The 19365-nt window shown below is 40.6% G+C and overlaps 1 protein-coding gene across 4 annotated transcripts in view; it reads right to left on the bottom strand.

The window, feature by feature from the left end:
- Window positions 1–19365, bottom strand: part of megf11 (multiple EGF-like-domains 11) — a 65594-nt gene that overhangs the window by 31681 nt on the left and 14548 nt on the right. For all 4 annotated transcript variants that reach the window (XM_046394828.1, XM_046394827.1, XM_046394830.1 and 1 more), the window contains 4 exons: window positions 17620–17732; window positions 16035–16136; window positions 15531–15631; window positions 11213–11305 (listed from right to left, as the gene is read on the bottom strand). In XM_046394828.1, coding sequence (XP_046250784.1) covers window positions 11213–11305; window positions 15531–15631; window positions 16035–16136; window positions 17620–17726 — 403 coding nt within the window. In that variant the 5' untranslated portion in view covers window positions 17727–17732. The remainder of the gene's footprint in view (window positions 1–11212; window positions 11306–15530; window positions 15632–16034; window positions 16137–17619; window positions 17733–19365) is intronic.

Genomic DNA, 19365 nt, shown 5'->3' with positions numbered 1-19365 from the left:
TATAATGGAGACATGAAGGCAGATAGAAATGGTGTCAGCCTGACTAGATCGCCTGTCAGCTGTCATTTTCTCAGGAGATTTCAGTGGTGGACAAAATTGCAAAGTGAAAGCAAGGTTTATACAGAACGCCTTTCATGTCATTATGCTGTAGCTTTTATATTGTGCAATCCACATTTAGCTAATAATGATAGAATGCTGCATAAATTGTCTCTACTGCCAGTTTTTAAGTTGTGCTGAAGTGAAAACTTTGAATCTGTATGTAATTGTCACAAATCCCAGCTAAACAGCACAGCCACTCTGTGAAGGAGCAAACTATGAGGTTAGGATAGAGCAAAGACAGAAAAGAAAAAAGGTAGTTTTTTGGAAAGAGAGAACTGGTAATGAAGGCTGTTAGATTCTTGCAAACTTTAATGTACTGGGGCTGCATCCAGACTAAAACCCTCAATCTTATTTAGCTGTAACCCTCAACACTCTTGATCCAACTTACAACAACCCTCCAACTGTTATCACCACTTCAGTCTATTTAAAACGAGTACTAACAAACAAGTCTCATGTGAAATCAGCAAAATTGTTTAATGGTTTCGTGTGTCTAACATGTCACAGCATGTGGGTCTGTCCCTCATTGCAAACAAAACATGATTTAGTTAAAGATGGGCAATCAATTAGCCTTTCTACCTACCAAATTAATCCCAACAATACAGAAACACATACGCACACACAAACACAAGGATAATTGCTTTTTAATGATCTCACATTATGCAAATGCTCATCATGAAGCCATAAATCTTTGGAGGAGTTTATGCCTACCTGACCATCAGTAATGCCCACAGACTGACAAAACAAAAACAAAAGGAAGGATTTTTACTGACCTCCATCTTCTTATGTGTGCAATCAGATACTTAATCCTGTGAATTTAAATGATCTGAAACATCAAAAAAATAACACCAGAAATGAATAATTTTAGCTTTCACAAAACTACTCATTCATATTTATCTAAAAACAGGCAAAATGCAGTGTAGCGGTGTGTGTAAAAACCTACTAAATTGGCACTGGATCATGTGAAATATTCAAATATCTGAAAAATGAAAGAAATCCATAGTAGTGCGTGATGCCCAATTAGGAGGAAGAAGAGCCGCAGCACAGGATAGATAGATAGATAGATAGCTGGTGCAATATGAAAGGACAGAAACAAGGAAACATTTCTCGCCTTTGATTAACGTAGAAAAACTGTAGATTAAGGGGTTTTCCTTTATACCATCATCTCTTCAGGATAATGCAGACCCTTTAGACATGTTTCCCGTAACGGAAAATATAAAAGGAAATCCTGGAGTTAATCTCAAATGAAGTGCTGGCTCTGAAAACAGTGTTGTCCTTTCAGTCTCTGAAACTTGCTAGGCCCATGAATTATTCTCCCCGATTCTCAAAGTCAAAGTGAAGTGAAAAGTATACAAAAGCAACTTAAGAAGGCGAAGAGAGAGAGAGAGAGAGAGAGAGAAGGAGGGAGGGAGAAAGAGATACTGTAGTTACATTAAAGAGGCAGCTAAGAAATGATTCGAAACAACTGGGAGGAGCAGGAAGTTCCAGCATGGGGCACAAATCCTGAATTTCAGTCCACATGACATTTACTATGAGTGACAGAACAGCATTTAAAGTATTTAAAACATGTTCAACAATAGATTTAATTATAGGTCACTTCACAGTAAACTTTAGTTGTCTGGTTTAAAAAGGCACAGAAGATATGTACATAAAAATCCATCCAAAACCTTATTTCAGAGTCAAAGCAAGGACCAGCGATATTGATCCATGGACTTTAACCCTCTTTTTGTTCTGTGGCGGAGGGCGATTTTGTCATTCATACTACAGTATGCCTGGAATGGAAGTGAGTCCCAGGAACATGTCCCAGAATCATAATACAAGTGAATGTTTAAAGTGTGAGGCTGAGAGAATCACATGGTGTCAAGTTTCTTTGCAAATTTAATTTCTCAGGGGGGATTCATCACTTTGAGGATGCGAGTGTCTGAACCAGTAAGTCAGCATTTTCTGGCTTTTATCCATCTAAACTCAATTGAAAGGTCTTAATGAAGTGCACGCTACAGGACATGATGAACTCCTGTAGGTCTCTGCTTCTTGCTCAGACTTTGCTTTGTTTTGGCACAACACATGCTCGGCTGCTCCGATCATTTCAGTGGCATTGGCCTTGTTTTTGTTTTGTTTTGTTTTTTCAGCTTTGCAGCTAATTTTGGATCAGATTCTGCACAGCACAGATTGGATCCTCATGAATGCATCCTTGTGTCTGGTAATAATTACATTTACTCTAAAATTTCCTTTGATCCTTATCATCCAGATGCCCTTTCGTTGATGTTTAGATCCCAAGCTACATCTCTTTGTTCCACTTAGTATGGTCTAGCTATGCGATAGTGTCTCTTCGCATTTTGTCCTTTTGCTTTTTCCTCTGTGGCAAAAGCCACCAATTTAATTGAATTTCTGGGCTTTTAATGTCTGCATTACGCTAATCAGAGAAGAGTAGAGTAGAGTTGTTTATCTTGACCTTGGTAGAATTAGCAGAGGGTATTTATAGAGATGTTAATGCTTTGGAAAGAAAAAAAAACCCACAAACTATTCTACAAGATCATAACCTGGGCTTATATTGATCAACTAGTCGAAGGTGCTTATACACATTTGAGGCTGACGTGCACTCTGACATCAGGGAGAAAGCGTGTTCTGGTGACAAAATGCTGTAAACTCACACCAAAGATACACAATAATCCTCTGTGATTCACAGACCAAAGCCCTTTTTGTGAAACAACGCCAGTACAGACGGATACATTTTATACGAGCTGACCTAGCTTCCTAATCGTTCCTCTTTGTGACTGTATAATATTATGATGTTAGTGCTGGATGATTCATCAGTCACGGACAATGGAAAGATAGGGCTGCCATTAAAGGAAAATGCAGGCATTCTCACACAAACAACATGTAATATAACCTTCTGAGCGGGTGGCACTGCAGGCAGAGCAGAACACAGTGGAATGCAAAATACAACCCCAAATACCCTAGGGCCCGGAGGCAAATTTGATTAAAAGTTTGTTTTTCTTCACTCTCAACAAACGGAGGAGCTCGTCGATGCGGCACTGACAGTTAATTGGACTTGGCAGGGCCACGAGTTCATTCGTCAGCATTGTGTGGGGCTTGCCTAGGAGGAGCAGGACAATCGATGTCCCTCAGGACGGCCTGTAATCACTGCAACACTCCAATGAAGTCCAGGGTTAAACATCAGGAGATTGCAGGTGCACCAGAGGATCTGAGAAAGACTGCTAATATGCTCCCCACTCCCCAAAGCAAACCAAGGACACTGCAACAAAGCACCCAAAGGACTGTGATGATCTCTAACAAAGGAATAACACGTCAAGCTATTATTCTGGAAAAAAAAAGGGGGGAGGGGGGATTGTCCTGATACAGGTGTCAACAACAAATATTTTACAAATAAAATACTACATGAGAATGCATGTGGGCAGTCTAGTTCAATGGTTCATAACCCGGGGTCGTGATGCCTGCAAGGGGTTGCAAGTTCAATGTGATTGACATAAAGTGAGGATATTAAAACTGTTAAAAAAAAAAAAAAAAGACAAAAACACTTTCCCACATAACATTCTGCTCGTTTTATCTACGATCTTTGCTTTTCATTGTGAATTTTTGGCTTTTGTACACTTCAATTGAAGTCATCACACTGGATGTGCAACTTATTATGGTTCAAAAAGAGTCGTTGGTGTATTTTAAGGGGTAACAGGCCAAAAAAGGATGGGGACCACTCGTCCAGATCAGCAGTTTCTAACATGGGAGTCAAAACTCATCAAAGAGAAATCTGAGTGAGAGATCATTCATGAGGCAGGACAGAGAGGGGGGGAAGTATTTCACCTACACAAATCAGGACTTTTCTCCAATCTTTGCACAGGAAGACATTATTTTGCTGCACTGAACAATATGTCATTAAAGACTGAGAGGAAACTATGTGACACTGCTGGAGAGACTTCACAAGACAAAACTGAGCAGCGTTTCAACAGCGCAGTAGTCTAAATCTGTTGTGTGGAATTACATATATGCCTACCACACACACGGAAGTGTAAAAGGGTCATCAAAAGCAATTGATCACTGAAAATCAATTGAATCTCTGGAAACAAACTTCATAAACACACCAATGGAATACAAAATGAAATGTGACTTAGAGAAATGAGCCTACAATAGCTTTGTTCTATATTAGTATTCAGACGATATCTTATCTTTCTAAACTGTTATCATAGCATTTCAGCTATTTTAGACACACTGACCTTCTCTTAAGGACAAGAGATAAGGCTTTTTAATGTCCTTATTAAATCAAGTCATCTGTACAGACTCTCAGAGCTGGGTAGTGTGTTCCAGGAGCCCTTAACGCTCTCTCTTACCGACTAATAAGCATCACAGTGATAATGACTGGTGGGACTGAATGTTTTATCTGCACTGCTCAAAATTATTGTATCATCCTCACCGTCTCCACGAAATGCTGTGATTTCCACCTGTTTTTTTGTGCTGAGGTCACAGGCATGGAATGAAAACACACTCAAATTCTCACATACAGATAGAGCCACACATTTTAGGCAGACTCCCAAAGGTAATGGAGCAGTGAGCTTCCTGGGGAACAATAAATCCTGGTTAATGGGATGGTACAAAAAAATCTTCAGAGCTGAGCAAAGTCAGTCTGCATACTGAGTCAATGAGGCCTAAATGTATAGAAAATGTTATAAAGATATGCGTGTGTGTGTGTGTGTGTGTGTGTGTCTCAAACCAGTGGGTGCCTAATACTAATGCAAAACCTCAAAACCTCTTAAAAAGACTCTGGTGGTCGCTTTCAGTGAAACTGTTTAATTCATGATTACCAGACATCTGTGTGTGTGTGTGTGTGTGTGTGTGTGTGTGTGTGGACACATATTCCTGTAGTTGTGGGTACAAAAAACTGTTTACACAGTCACATTGTGAGGACCCACCTTATTTATGGGGACAAAATGCGAGTCCCCACAACATAAATTAAATATTAGGGTCAAGACTTGCTTTAAGGTCAAGTTGAGGTTAAGGTTCGGATTAGGCAAGTAATGTTGTTATGGTTAAGTGGTGGTTAAGGCTCCAGGAAATGAATGTAAGTCTATTTAATGACCCAAAAAGTGATGGAAACAAGACTGTGTGTTTGTGCGTGTGTGCGTTCGACGGTAAAGAAGGTTACAGTCAACTATGGCGCATGTGCCACAATTCATCCGATGGACTTGCCATCAGTCAGTTGAAGTCTCGGCACAGTGATTTACTCCCCAGATAAATCTCAAGTCACTAAGAGACAAGCAGGGGAAGATCTAAGACGCAGGCTGCCACATCTTGAAACATCTCTGTCAGAGCCTCAGCAGCAACATCCACACAGTTCAATCTGTTCAGCCAACAGCCAAAACCAGCCCTAAACTCAAAACAGCAAAGTTTCTCTGTCAAGTCCTTCCCAAGTTCTTAGTGACTATAGTGCACCATTAACACTTAAAAAATATCTTACCCAGTAATGACTTGGCTCATTTGTAAATTGGTTGCCAGAAAATATCTGTAGTGCAATCTAGCTAAAAAATAATCAACAGACTAAACAGAAAGTCACAGTAGAAGCACGAGTTGTAACGGCTTTGGAAAGTAAAACAGTATTTTAAACTTAATGGTGCCCTGTGGAGTTTTCTGCTAAACAAACAAAAATGATGTTTACGTTATGTTTGTTGATGTTTGTTACTCAACAAAACACGTTGTGTGTTTTTTTCATGTCTAATAAACATGAGCATATTCATTCGTCATTACAACTTTTACAAAGCTTATTTGAAATTTTAATTCCTGCATTGTTCACTTCCAAATTTACTTGCAGTCTTCTTCACTCCCTTTGTTGGCACATTAACCTTCCTGACTCGTTATCGCCACCCTCTGTCAAAACAGCAGCAGGAGCAGGAGTGTATGACAGAAACAAAACAGGGAACCACCCATGAAAAAAACAATTCTTTTGACTTGTGTTGTCCAGTCAGATGAGTCATACTCCATTATCTTTAACTCAATTCAATGCAGTTCATACTATAATAGCAAGCTAATTTTAGCTTTAAGATTTTGTTTAGTTAGTTATGTAACATTTATTCTTGTAGTTACTTTGTGCAAATATTTAATAGCTACTAACTTCTATGTAAGAATTTGCTTTTGTGGTGCAGCCCATTTTTATTTAGTCATGGTTGCGATTGCATTAAAATCAACCTCTTCATTCATTTCAATGAGACCAGTTTGGTGCTGTAGAATGGGTGCTGTGGAGTGCTAAAGCATCATGTAAACCGTATTCAAGGATTCAAGGATTCAAGATTTCACACATGTAGAAACATGAGGTGGAACGAAATTAGTTACCCCGGTCCCGGTATAAAAATAAATAAATAAATATAAAACAACACTATATAAATATAAAAAACAATCAGAATAAAAGATATCTGAGAAGCCTTTAAACTGAAACTGGACCTCCTGGATTGTATGTCATTGTCTCATCAGTGCATTAAACTACACATCCCACTAACACTGCCTCTAAACCAACACTGTTGTTCTAAAGCTGGGCTGTTTTCAGTCTGAACACTCACTAAATCTACACTGACACACGTATGATAACTAAGTTACATTTGAACTTAATAAAAACTGGTGCAACTGGCTCAGGTTCATCAGTGCGACACGGAGTCAGGAAAGAGGTGATATCTCAGTGAGCATGAACTCTGTGCTGTGGAGAAAATAAATAACACTGTCACATCGTTGGCAGTATATAAACTGGCTGTAACGCTCCCTGGGAGCCCAGTGTACTATACAAAAACAAAGCACTGTCAACGCAGGAGGGCTTTGAATACACACAAACACATGCATACAGAGTAGTAACTGTCTTCCAAGAGGAACTATAGATTGGTCCATCTCCTGTCCTCTTGAGAAATATTGTTACCCCGGTGCTTTGATCTACTAAAATGAATGAAGCAGCCCGCAACGACTGTTACCAGCAGCAAAGAACCCCTTTCAGAATGACAGACTTGGAATATTTATAGTTCTCCCTAAATGCCTCTCTTTGCATGGTTGCATAATGAGGAATTCAATTGATTTAGACTTCTTTTTTAAAAGGTGGTGTGGAGATCAAATCTCACTTTTCCAGTATTTTGGCTGATACAGGGCCATGGTCTCAAAGAAAAATGACTTGTTGCTTTTATACTGATGTAGACATTCAGAAGGCACACACACACACACACACATACACATTAATATTGAATTCTCTTTCTGTAAGATTATTGAAGAGAGACGTTATAAGAAACAAATCCGAAGACATTTAGAGAGAGATGAGTTGAGCCACAGTAAATCTGTGTGTGCATCTCTGTCCTGTTCAGTGTAATTCACAGTCTCTTGGTCATTGACAGCGATGCATGTCAATGTCCTGCTGCTGTGGGATGGGAGAGGAACCATCTGGCGCAGTATTTACACATTATTCTCAGAAGTCCATACTTCTGAGAATAATGTGTAAAGACTGTCAACCGGTGCCAGAGGGAGTGGTTTTCAAACCAAACTGAAATTTAACTGCACAGCGTTGGTCTGGTTGCATCTTCAGTTTGTAACTGGTTGGAGCGATGTCATCTGCGTGGAAATAAGCTTATGGAGTTGAAGGAAAAAAGAATCTGCCATCTGTTCTTGACCCAGCCCAAAATGTCACCTCAGCATAATGAGTTCAATATCTAATAAAATCACATACTGATTTAAAACGTTAATAATGAATAATCTTACTGCTTTAGTTGACGTAATTAACGTAAAATAAGTAGCATGCAGCCACCGTGTCTGGTGCAATATCCCCTAAACAAGTGTTCACAGGCCACATTCATCAATTAACCATGTGTGTAGCACCCGCAGCAGTGGCTGCCTTCCCACTTGAATACATTAGGGAGGAATATGTTACCTCATGGACCACGGCTGACCAACCACATTAGATTTGGCTATTAAGTGTGATAGATTTCCTCTTAGAGCGCAAAGGATGCTTTGTGGCTAACAAAGCCAGGCTACTCCTCAGACTTTTCAGATACTTATCTTGGTAGCATTGATTTTTAGAATATCTGCACAAATGGGTTAACATTTCCACCACAATAAGGAAAAGCAAAGCCCAACAAGGCAGAGAGAATAAACACTAAAAGTTTCATATTTATGTGCATTTCTTCTCCGCGAGCACTGGAAACATATCATTATCTGACTGAAGCACATGAAATCGATGACAGTTCTTCATTGCACCTTATATTTTACAAGTGATGGCAGTCATAGCTAAATATACCCTGTACATACAACATCTATCTTTATCATTCTCCTTATTTGAAAGCTCTTATTACTGTAGCATATATACAGTGACCTTGTGCAACAGACTCATCAGAACGGATTAAATCACAAGTACTGAAAAGTACACAGAGACTCGCTTGTTTCACTGCAACTTTAGGAAAAGAAAAGTCTACTTTTAAACCCAAGAAACTCATAAGGTTCTGAAAAACTTGATGTAGTTTTTATTCAATAAACTCATAATATTCTACCAAGATCTGATTTCCCTTTTCATCTCACACTGCACCATTGGTTTTACAGCTGCATATACTACATGTGCTGCAAACTAAAACCAATAACTGTTTTGTCAAAACTAAGTATTGTACTTCAGTAGACTAGATGACTAAAAACAAACTGTTAAGTTCCATAAGCAGATTTCCATCTATCTGAATTGCTGCTGCCCCTGTTCAGTTGAGTCTGACAATTTTCCCTCTGTTTTTTATTTACATTATGAAAATCCTACTGAGAACAATGTTGTTTTTCCAAGCAAACCCCAGCAACAAAACAAAGTATACACGGTGGCACAGAGAAGATGAACATAGTACATTTCGATATAAACAACAGAAAACACAAGCACAACAGAGAAAAACATCAACATTAGCAGGTACATGTCACCACACTGTTTTAATGCCCTGAGCTGTTCATGACATGTAATCAGGGAAACATGTTCAAGGCCACGTTCCACAAACACAACACACAGGCATTAGAGCAATCACACACACCAACAACAACAATTAATCATTCATCACTCTTTTGGGAAAACACAACCTCAACTCAGAATGCTCCAAATGCACATGTGATAGATGTAGAACGAGACAACATTTGCAAACAACAGTCAAAAGCAAACTTCCTGTTTTGCTATGTTATTTGTGTTCCACATCTAGCAGCGTGCCCTTGAGATGAATCTAAGACACCCCAGGACTTTGGCCAGGTCATAGAGCAGGTCTGATCTCAGTGGGACTGCTGCCTCAGGCCAGGGAAGAGGATGAAAACGTTTTCTGGCTACAGCAGGTGGACACCAGCAGGTGAAAAACAGGCAGCATCTTTCTTCAGCCTTCACCACTGCTCCCAACTTACAGAACCTCTCCCACCTTATCGCCTTCTTGTTTCTGGCCACAAACAGTCCAACTCTTTATTTTCACCACCTGACCCATATACAAAACTGCTTCCTGGTGGGTGCTGCTCCAGAAACGAGGCCCAAGCCTTTGATTCGGCTCCAGATCACTGGCTGAAAGGCTGTCACTTCAGCTTTAGGCCGCTCAGCATCCCACGGCAGCTCTTCATCTCCAAGCCTGGGCGACACACTTTTTTATCACATTCACACATCCTTCATCACGTGACCAGCTCATTCTGCCCTCTCACCGACTATCTTGCAAGGGAATTGACTCAGATACCTAAACTCAAATACAATAGTGGTAAAACAAACAGAAAACAAACCATGGCATTGATTGTGTTGGAATTGAATAGAAGTTAATGCGTGCTTTTCAGGCCGCCATGTGAGCCACAATATTGTGGCTGCATAGACTTACACAAACACTACTGAAGTGCACGCCTTTCCAAGCTGGGTGAAAGCAAAATTTACGGTGAAAGACAAAAAAAGAAAAAAAAAAACATGCTGAACCATTTACACGAAGGAAAAAGAGGGCAGATTTAATTTAAAAACTGGCACGCATTCCTGATTTCTACAGATGAAAGCTCGTAAATGAAAAAGCCTGGAATCATGCCTGGTATGGAAATCTAAAGTTATGAATAATGCCTCTGTCTCAATCATCAAGTCTGTTTTAATAAGGTGGATTAGCCCAGCACCTGCAGGCTGAAAGGCACACACGGCTGCACTCCTAACCAACCAAGAGTGGGACAAGAGTCCCCGGGGGCCCTAAACCTCACATCCTCCCTGTTGGACCCTCACCAGTCTGTAGGAGTGAGCAGTGGCAAACAGCTAAGGCTTGTCATTTATGCCCATGAATCCACCACCAATGGGCCAGTGCCTTAGTGAGAGCAGCTGATTTATGCACAGTTGCTAATCAGGGAATGGCTCTCTTGCTAATGAAAACCCATAGATCTATACAACTACTACTGATATGATTTTAGCTCCCATTATTCATTCTAAATATGCAATATAGGATAACATTTAAATGCTTCATGGATCAGACAGCTGAATTTAAGAATGTGGGGTCAGAAATGTTGACTCAGAAAATTACTGGGTACTGGTTACTGGGTCACTTATATCTGGGAAGAGCCTCTTGTGTAGACATTCACCATTTCTCTGCAGGCATAAATAAATATATTCTTTCCTCCTGTTTGGCCTGAGTGACACTCCAGCATTTAGCTGATTGCAGGATGAATATACCTAACTCCACCCTCCCATTCCTCCTGCAGTCCAGCTCTGCGAGCTATGAGGAAACCTCAGTAAACAGAAAGACCAGCACAATGGTTTGTTTCAGCTCAGCATCGATTCATCCTTCCACTGAACAAGTCATAGGCACCAGTCTAATCATGATTAAGACCATAACAGAGACCTTGGTAGACACAGGGGGGGATGCAACCATCCATCCATCCGCTATATTCATCAAGCAAATCACTTCCACTTCCAGCAAATGAAAATGAATTCATTGTGACTTACCTGTTCCATTGGCTGTGTTTGCTAAGAAGAGAGGATACAAAGCTGAGCAGCTTTGAGATAGATGTGCATTGAGGCAAAACAGTTGTAGGACTGACAGTAAATTCTTATGGGCTAACTGGTTGTGAAAGCCATTTAGGAATAAATGAGTCTATGTGACTAAATGCGGGTTTAGGAGTAAAGCGCACTCACCACTAGAGCAGTCCAGTCCACCCCATCCGGGCTCACACTGGCATGTATCAGGAGACACACAGCGGCCATGGACACACTCCTCTGTGCACAGTGCTGAGACACACAGAGATGTTCCCTCATGAGTGCAGTGCATAATTGAGTTAAAATACACAAACATACACACACATGCAGAATGTAAAACTCAATTAAAGCACCAATAAACAGCATAATGAAAAGCACCTAAATAACAGCTGAAAGAAAATGGCCCATTAAATTGAACACGCAGTATCTCCCTAATACCATCAAGGGACTAAATCTTAAACATGGCACTCATATTCAACATCCATCTCCACTACCTGACATTGGGCTAAATGATTTTTTAGGAGATTGAGTCTTTGGTCAACATCTCTGTTTATCACATAGCTTTATTTTCAACGATGAGCTGTTATCATCAGGCTTAGCCATGAAGGAACAAGCTGTAAATCCCTTCTAATTTGATCAGCCAGTGCTTTGTCATATCGTGACGCTTTAATGTAGCACTTCCAGGCACTGCAGTGTTTACTAAGTGTGCAGTTTTCTTGATCATTCATATTGAGCAACACGGCACCCAATTGATTGGGTCAGCATCAGTATGCCTGGGAGCATGTTCACAAGAGCTGGAGGTTTGGTTGAGCCGGATAATAATGTGACCCACATGGAGTTTTTTCTTTGCCACAGTGCCAGTTTTTTTTTGTGTGTGTGTGGGTGTGAAGCCAAGAAACAAAAGTATGGCAAAAACAAGCACTTAGCATGAATAAATCTGTGGCAGCCAAGGTCATCTTGCCAACAGGATTAAGACAGACAGACTCTTATCTGAGGAATGAGACAGTCGGGCCCATACGAAGAGAGAGAGACCCCGTCTGATGGGAATCAGCAGTCCACTAACACAGCCTGTGGAGGGATGATACAGAATCCAAGGACAGCAGAACAGACAGACTTTAACTGATCAGACTTTGTCTAAATCTTCGTCCCAGCTCTGTTTCTTTTTGTTTATTTTTCTTCAAGAGTGAAAAAAAGGGCAGGACGACAGCATCTGGGGTGCTTTTAAACAGCTTAGGCCCTGGGGCGCTTTTGCAGCTCTGTGTGTAACACTATGGCGTTCATCCTCCAGGCAGAGAGGTCAGCAGAAAGCAGGATGCAGGCCTGAACAGTGCTACTATAGATTATCACTCAATCAGGCTTCGATTAGGATCCACAGCCTGCAGGAGGTGGTGCAGCAGGAGAGGAGGAAGAGGAGTGAATCCCAAACACCCATGAGCCGGCACTAATCACAGAAGTGCTCCCAAGGCAAAAAGGTAAACCAGAGATTGAAAGATAATTTAGGGCAGATTTCTGAGCATCAGAACTCTGGCAGAAAATGCGTCTAATTACAGTAAGCCGGCAAAAAGAAAAAGGGGATTGAACATTTGTGCTGACGAAGGTGTGAGATTGACTACATGTAATCAATGAGTCCGCTGTATGCAGAGAATTCAAACAGAAGAGGAGACGAATTCAATGTCATCACAATGAGTTCATTTAGTTTACTTTCAATCAGCAAATTCTGATCAGCGAGAACAGGAAAATGCAAATGTGTCATATCCTTCAGACAAAAAAAAAAAAAAATGGAAATCAAGTTTTGAATATGGGAGAAAGGATAAAGCACTCCCTTCTCCTGAGATCTGAACCGGTGTACTGAAGGGATGGCATAATAAAGTAGGAGGCAGGTCTTTCATTTTAATTGAAATTCATGAATCACTCTGCTTAACTCATGTCTAAGGAATCTGTCGGAAAATTGAGTCTTTCATCTAGATAAAAGGCTAATCTTACTCATTATGCAGAGGTGTTATCAGAACAGGGAACAATGGAGTTAATTGGTGATTGTCAGACAGTGTTAATAAATTTAATGTTCTTGCCCAGTCGAACTACAATCTTTTAAAATGTCTGATAAAATACATCTGTATAGTCTCTAACTGCTATTCTTCATGTTTTCGGAGAGCTTTGCTGCAGTCGGGGAAAAAAGACCTCCCAGCGCAATTGTGTTTGTATGTGATTTTTGTAGTAGAAGTGGTTTGTAGAACAACAATAGTGAAAGTGAAGTGAAAGGAAAGTGGGACATTGTGATGGAGCTGATGGATAAATCAATCTAAATACAGTGTGCCTACAGAACATATCAAACAACTCACTCCAAAGATTTTTCCACATGCCTCTGTGTAGCACAGCAATGATTTATTTTAAAAATGTGTCTTTGAAGCATTAAAAAATGCAACAAAGCCAAAATGAAATCAAAGGCACCGAATTCTTTTTCTGAGAAAAATCTCATCATCCTTCTTGATCTTCAAAACCCAGATGTGAAATGTGCTAACGTATTCCTGCCTGAAACTTTATCAAAACCCAACTAATTCAGTTGCTAAGTCATTTTTACAGTGCAACACTGCACAGGTGAGAGTCACGCAGGAGTCATCTGGCCTAAATGTTCTGCAAAAGAGAGCTACTCATGGCCCTGCAGAGCCTGTCAGCTTCTGAAGATATTAGGAACTGTTGTCATTAGCAGATTCCCCTCACTTCCTCTTGCACAACTGTAATAATCATGCTTATTAGGGGGGAAATGAGTTCCTCACATCCTCTACATGGGCTAGTTACAGATTAAGGTAATGACTTCTGACAGATCAAAGGTCACCGGATTCATAAAGACCTCTATTGGGAAACTTTGAGCACTAATTAAAGAGACACGGATCAAAGTTCAACTTATCCTAAAGAGCTCTGAGAAAATGAAACCATCACCTCTAAGAGACATGATGAACCAAACAATTAAGGAAAAAAAATATCCTTGAAGATAATTCTGTTGATTTAGTGTCAGAAGTACTCTCCTTCTGTGAGCTTGGGTGACAAAGTGGATTCATTTAAGGTCTCGACATCCCCAGATTCACTTTCATTTGGCTTCTCATTGACGTCAGTGTCGGTGGTGCTGTGGTGTCATGTCTAGATCCACAGTAAACTGTAAACAGTAAACAGTAAACAATAAAGTGTGCTGAAATAGACAGCTTGAGTTAAATATTGGCTTGATTTACTCTATAATGCCCCCTTTTGTCACTGCATGCAAAACAACTCAGGTGTACAAATCTCTTAATCCTGGTAGTGCAAGTGCTAGGATTAAAAGGGATGGAACAGCTTGCAAAGGCAGCAGAAAGCAAAACTGCCCTCTCGGTCCCTATCAGCTCAGCCTTCCCACTCCACCTGATAGAGGGTTAAAGGAGAGGATGGCTGTTTATACCCTCAGCCTTACAAATCTAAACAAAAACCTTTTTGTTCATAGAAAGGGAAGGACAGATTTGAGATGCACCTCCACATTTTGCAGATTCACCTGGTTAACATCCTGAAAAGGTTCTTAATGAACAAATAGCCCCATTGACAGTCAAATGGGTAATGAATACATTATTGATCAAGCTGCGCCTCACGCCTCAAGACCCCCCGATAATCACACCGGCTCTTTTTCTTTGCTGGCTGGCTTCCCGGTGCTCTGCTGCCCTGAGGCGAGTAGAGCCTAGACAAGGACAAGCTCAGCTGTGGTCAAAGAGCATACCCACATGGCTGCAGTCACTATATCAGCAACTCCCTCATGTTGCGAAAGATCTAGGAAAATATTAAAGTGCGATTCTAATATTGTTTAAAGGGAATAAAACATTAGGTAAGGCGAGAATATCAAAAAACGTAACTCTCAGTAGCTATATACTCAGTCTTTATTTGGCCAGCATGCAAAAATATTCAGTTTGAAGTGTGTGAGTAAAAATAGAAATCAGTGACCATTAATGAAGCTACAAAAATGACAGTGAGGGATTGTTATCAGCATATTGCTTCAGTCCAATTTTAACAGCCTCTGCTCTTTTTATGTTATTGAATTCCAGTGTGGTTTTATGGCGGGTGCTATACCTACTCAGTCTGTAACCAGGACCCTCTTGGCTCGTTAATTTTTCTCACTGTTATACAACTTCAATTAAATTACTCTTGCTGGAAGAGTGAAGCAGAGAGCAGTGTATGCTCTAAAATACTGTGCCTCTGTGGTAAATCATGCTCAATCATCTTGAACTGAGCAAATTCACACGGATGATGGCATGTTAACAGAGGTGGTAGCAGTGATGTGCTGTGGGTTGTTTTTGATAAAGGGGATCAGACTGGAGTGGGGGCGACAGAGGCGGGTGGGGCGGTGGGAAGCCACCCACAGTAACAATCAGCCCCAATGTTTCCTCCTTTTCTTGAAATGTCTGGCAGACATAACCTGAAATGTCATCATCGAGGACAAAGGAGCGAAATAAAGGATACTCACGAACACACAAGTCTCCACTCTCAAAGTAACCAGGGCAACACTGCGAGCGGCGCCTATACATGGTCCTCACTCCCCGCCGGTAAGCCGTCTTATAGCTGATCCTAGAAAAACAGACACACGGAGACAGCTACGTGATGTACCCTTTCTGAAGGGCATGAAAACATGTACACGGACCATGATTTCCTGTTGTTATTGACAAGTTTTTAAAGTCCAATGGGAAAAAAGCCAGCAAAATTTTGTGTAAAACACAAGTCAGTATTTTGGAGACGACTCTGTGTGCTCATTTAATTGGATACCCACAATAAACCTTAATGGAGTAACTAAAACATTTACTGTGAGATGATTACAGTCAAAGGCATCCTGACTCTGACCAATTTGTCAGCCTCATTAGAAGGAGATTTACTGTGGCCTTCACAGACTTGGCTCTGCTTTAGTGGGACAGTAAAGGGCAAGTCACTGATGAAACAAATATGGGGACATACAAGGAGACTCCTCCAAACTTACCTGTGCCTTGTGCATTTAAACCAGTTGAGGATGTCTGTGCATCTGGTGTAGTAGATCTGGTCAAATGGGTGAGCGTAGGACTCCTGGACAGTCACAGCATAGCTAAAATACAGAAATATAAAGACACCAATGAAGTAAGGAAGGATTATACAGTACAAGTTTAAAGGATCTTTACTTTACTTGACTGTTTCCATTTTATACTGCATTACACTACATTTCATGAGGAAATATTGCACTGTTTATTTCACCACATTTCTCTGACAGCTATAGTTACTTTTACTTAGTTTCTTTTGAAATAAAGATTTTGCATTAAAAAAAACTTTTAAAATGCAATTAAATCGATACATATTAAATCAGTTGTTCCCAAACTTTTTGGCTTGTCACATCTTATATCAAAGAGCATTTGGCTGGAGCCCCTCATCATATTTCAGATGTCTGTCACCTGTTATGTTAAACCAAAGAGACGTTTGCCCTCTCAGTAGTTTCACTTAAATTACCTAAAGAAGTCCATAAAGCTTTCCAGTATTTCACAAAAAAAGGAAAGATTATAGAAAAGTACAACAGTTAAATACATGTTTTTTCTTCTTTTCCACCCCATTAATCATCTCAAGGCCTGTCAGATTTATCATGTGACCCTTTAGCTTTAGAAGGGGCCAAACCCTTTGGCTGGTAACCACTGGACTGAACTGTGTAAAAACATGAAAAAATATATAAAATGTCAGCCTTAAGTACATTTTGCTGATAACCTTTATACTTTTACTCAGGTAACATTCTGAATGCAGGACTTCTACTTAAAAGTGGGGTATTTTTACATTGTTGTACTACTATCTTTACTCAAGAAAATGGAACTCAGTACTGCACTTTCATCAGTGCAACATAGATTTTCATGCTCCTTGGAGATGCTTGAAGAAAAAAAAAAACAACAATAACAGCACACAGGTTGTGTCAATGGATACAGTCCCAGTGAAAGTAATACAAATACTTTGATATGCAAAGACAGGACTTGAAAGGACCTTTTAGGTGATTCATGTTTGTGATGTATGCAGCCAGAGGCTGTCTGAGGATATTGCAGGACCTCAAAGCCATGAACACGGCTCACTTAAGGAATCCTTTTCAGTGCCAACAAGGTGGAACCACAGTCCCTAAGTACCCTCACCTTGGTCAAGCAATAATCCAGATAATATATCTTCACAGCTTTCTTTCCTCCCCTTTGCATTGAAGACAGAAATAATTCCTGCTTATTTCTCATAAGTGACACTGCCCAGCACATCCAATAATTATTCAGGCTCTATGGCTGTCATGATTGATTGGGATGAGAGTACACTGATCAATTCGCCTGCGTATTTCATTTGAAGCTGCAACTCCTCCCTCCTCTCGAAGCTTGGCGACTTGACAAGATCGATACTGCTGTACGGACTTTTAGAATAGATCTGAAACTTAAGATAAGAGCACGTATAGCAGGTACATTGAAAAAGTTCCTGGATCGACGTTGTCAGCCAGCAGCTGGTGCTGCTTAACTTCAACAGTTTCTCTTTCAAATCTAGAATTCAGTGTACTGTTTTAAACACAGGTGAATAATACTCACCTCTCCCAGTGACTGCAGACATTGGGGTCATCTGGGTTCAGACTCCACACGCTAGCAGTCAAGCCCAGAAAAAGCAGAAGGGCCAGCAGGGCAATAGACGACCCCATTCTTCACTATGAGAGGAGGACAGGAAAAAGAGAAAAGTGGTTGTGCTCTGACTGTAACTTGTATCACTTCTCATATTGGCTTATTTGTACTGAATACTGTGTGGCACATCAACAGTAATTTAATCGTCTTTAAAGTAGTTCTGAGAAAAGGATTATCAATGCATGCTTGTTTAAAGGAATAGTTTGACATCTTGCCAAAAATAAGACAAAATATGGATATGGATATCCCTCTCATATCCGTATAGAATATATGACGCTACAGTCAGCAGTTGGTTAACATAGCTTAGCATAAAGGCTGGATACTGGCTCTGTCCACAGGTAGTGAAAACTAACACCTCTGAAGCTTGTTTAATCTGCACAAAAATTAAGGATTATTAAGGATTATGTGCAGAACTGTTGGGTAATTTTTGAGCTTTAACAACGGAGACAAACGGAGGGGCAAGTGTGTGTCATGGTTTGGTGTTACTTTAATAATTCCTGTTTATTTTGTTTGCAAGTTTTCTCCTCCCTCATCACTGTCAGCCTCCAGGCTGACCTTCACAGGGGTTCTGTCTTCGCCGCTGGCCTACAAGCCGACCTCCAGAGGGGTTGAGTCTTTGGGACTAGTCTTAATGTCTGTAGAGCTTCCTGATCATCCAAGCAACTGGCTTAGCACCCCTGGGCATCCAGGAGTCCTGCTCCACCAATGATTCTTGCCCCCAGGATATCTGCTGGAGGTCTCCTGCCCAGTCTCTGCCTTGCCCCCCGACCCTGCGGATTTACTTAATTTATTGCCTGTCTTTGGCTCTTTCTCGCCATCTTTTTGACCTGTAGAGTTCCACCTGGTAATCGTTTGTTTTCCCTCCCCAGTGCATTTAGTCTTTGTGCTCCCAACACAGTTGTCAGTTTGTCTGTAGTAGCTAGTGTAGTAGTGTCTTCCAGCATCAGTTTACTCATCCCGCATTTCCCTAGTGTCTGTGTCTCTTCCCCTGTTTTTGGTTTTCTCTGGTTACCTTTAGGACTCATTTTGTAGTTTTTTGTAGTTTCTGTTTTATACCTGGACTTTGTTGCTAATTATAGTCCAAACAGTGGATGTTTGGGGCAAATTAGCACAGGCTACCCATATGGTCCAGTGGCCAAATTTGCATGAATGTCACAAATCTGCTGTTGGTAGTATTGGAACGTGAATCTTGTTACTTCTGGACAGAGACAATGAGACTAGCTGTTTCCTACCACTTGCAGTCTTTATGCTAAGCTAGCCTGTCTCTTGGTAAATACACAAATAGGCTGACTGCATTTACCTAGATGTCAAACTATTATTTTAAAGTAGCTTTTGAGCTTGAATGGTTAAAATACATTCTTAAGCTCCTTTAACATTTTCTCCTGTGTTTTTCTCCTTCAGTAAGACCTTCAGGAAGCATATGTACTGTTCCCAGTGAGTGGCTGCAGAGAAGAAACCTCCCTGTGACAGTGACAGCTTATTTGTTTAGACCAGCAGGTTATTTCATTAGATGTACAAGCAGAGGAAGAGCGCAGACAAGCAATAGACATGACAGTGATGGATTTGCTACATGTGCAGGTCTTACCTTAGCAAATCGCTACAGAAGATAAAGGATGTATGGGTGACACATATGACTGACATGCAACATATCTCATATTT

The sequence above is a fragment of the Scatophagus argus genome, chromosome 7, assembly GCF_020382885.2.
Source record: "Scatophagus argus isolate fScaArg1 chromosome 7, fScaArg1.pri, whole genome shotgun sequence".
Taxonomy (NCBI): Eukaryota; Metazoa; Chordata; class Actinopteri; family Scatophagidae; genus Scatophagus; species Scatophagus argus.
The sequence above is the reverse complement of the archived record's forward strand: the minus strand, read 5'-3'. Positions and strand labels throughout refer to the sequence as shown.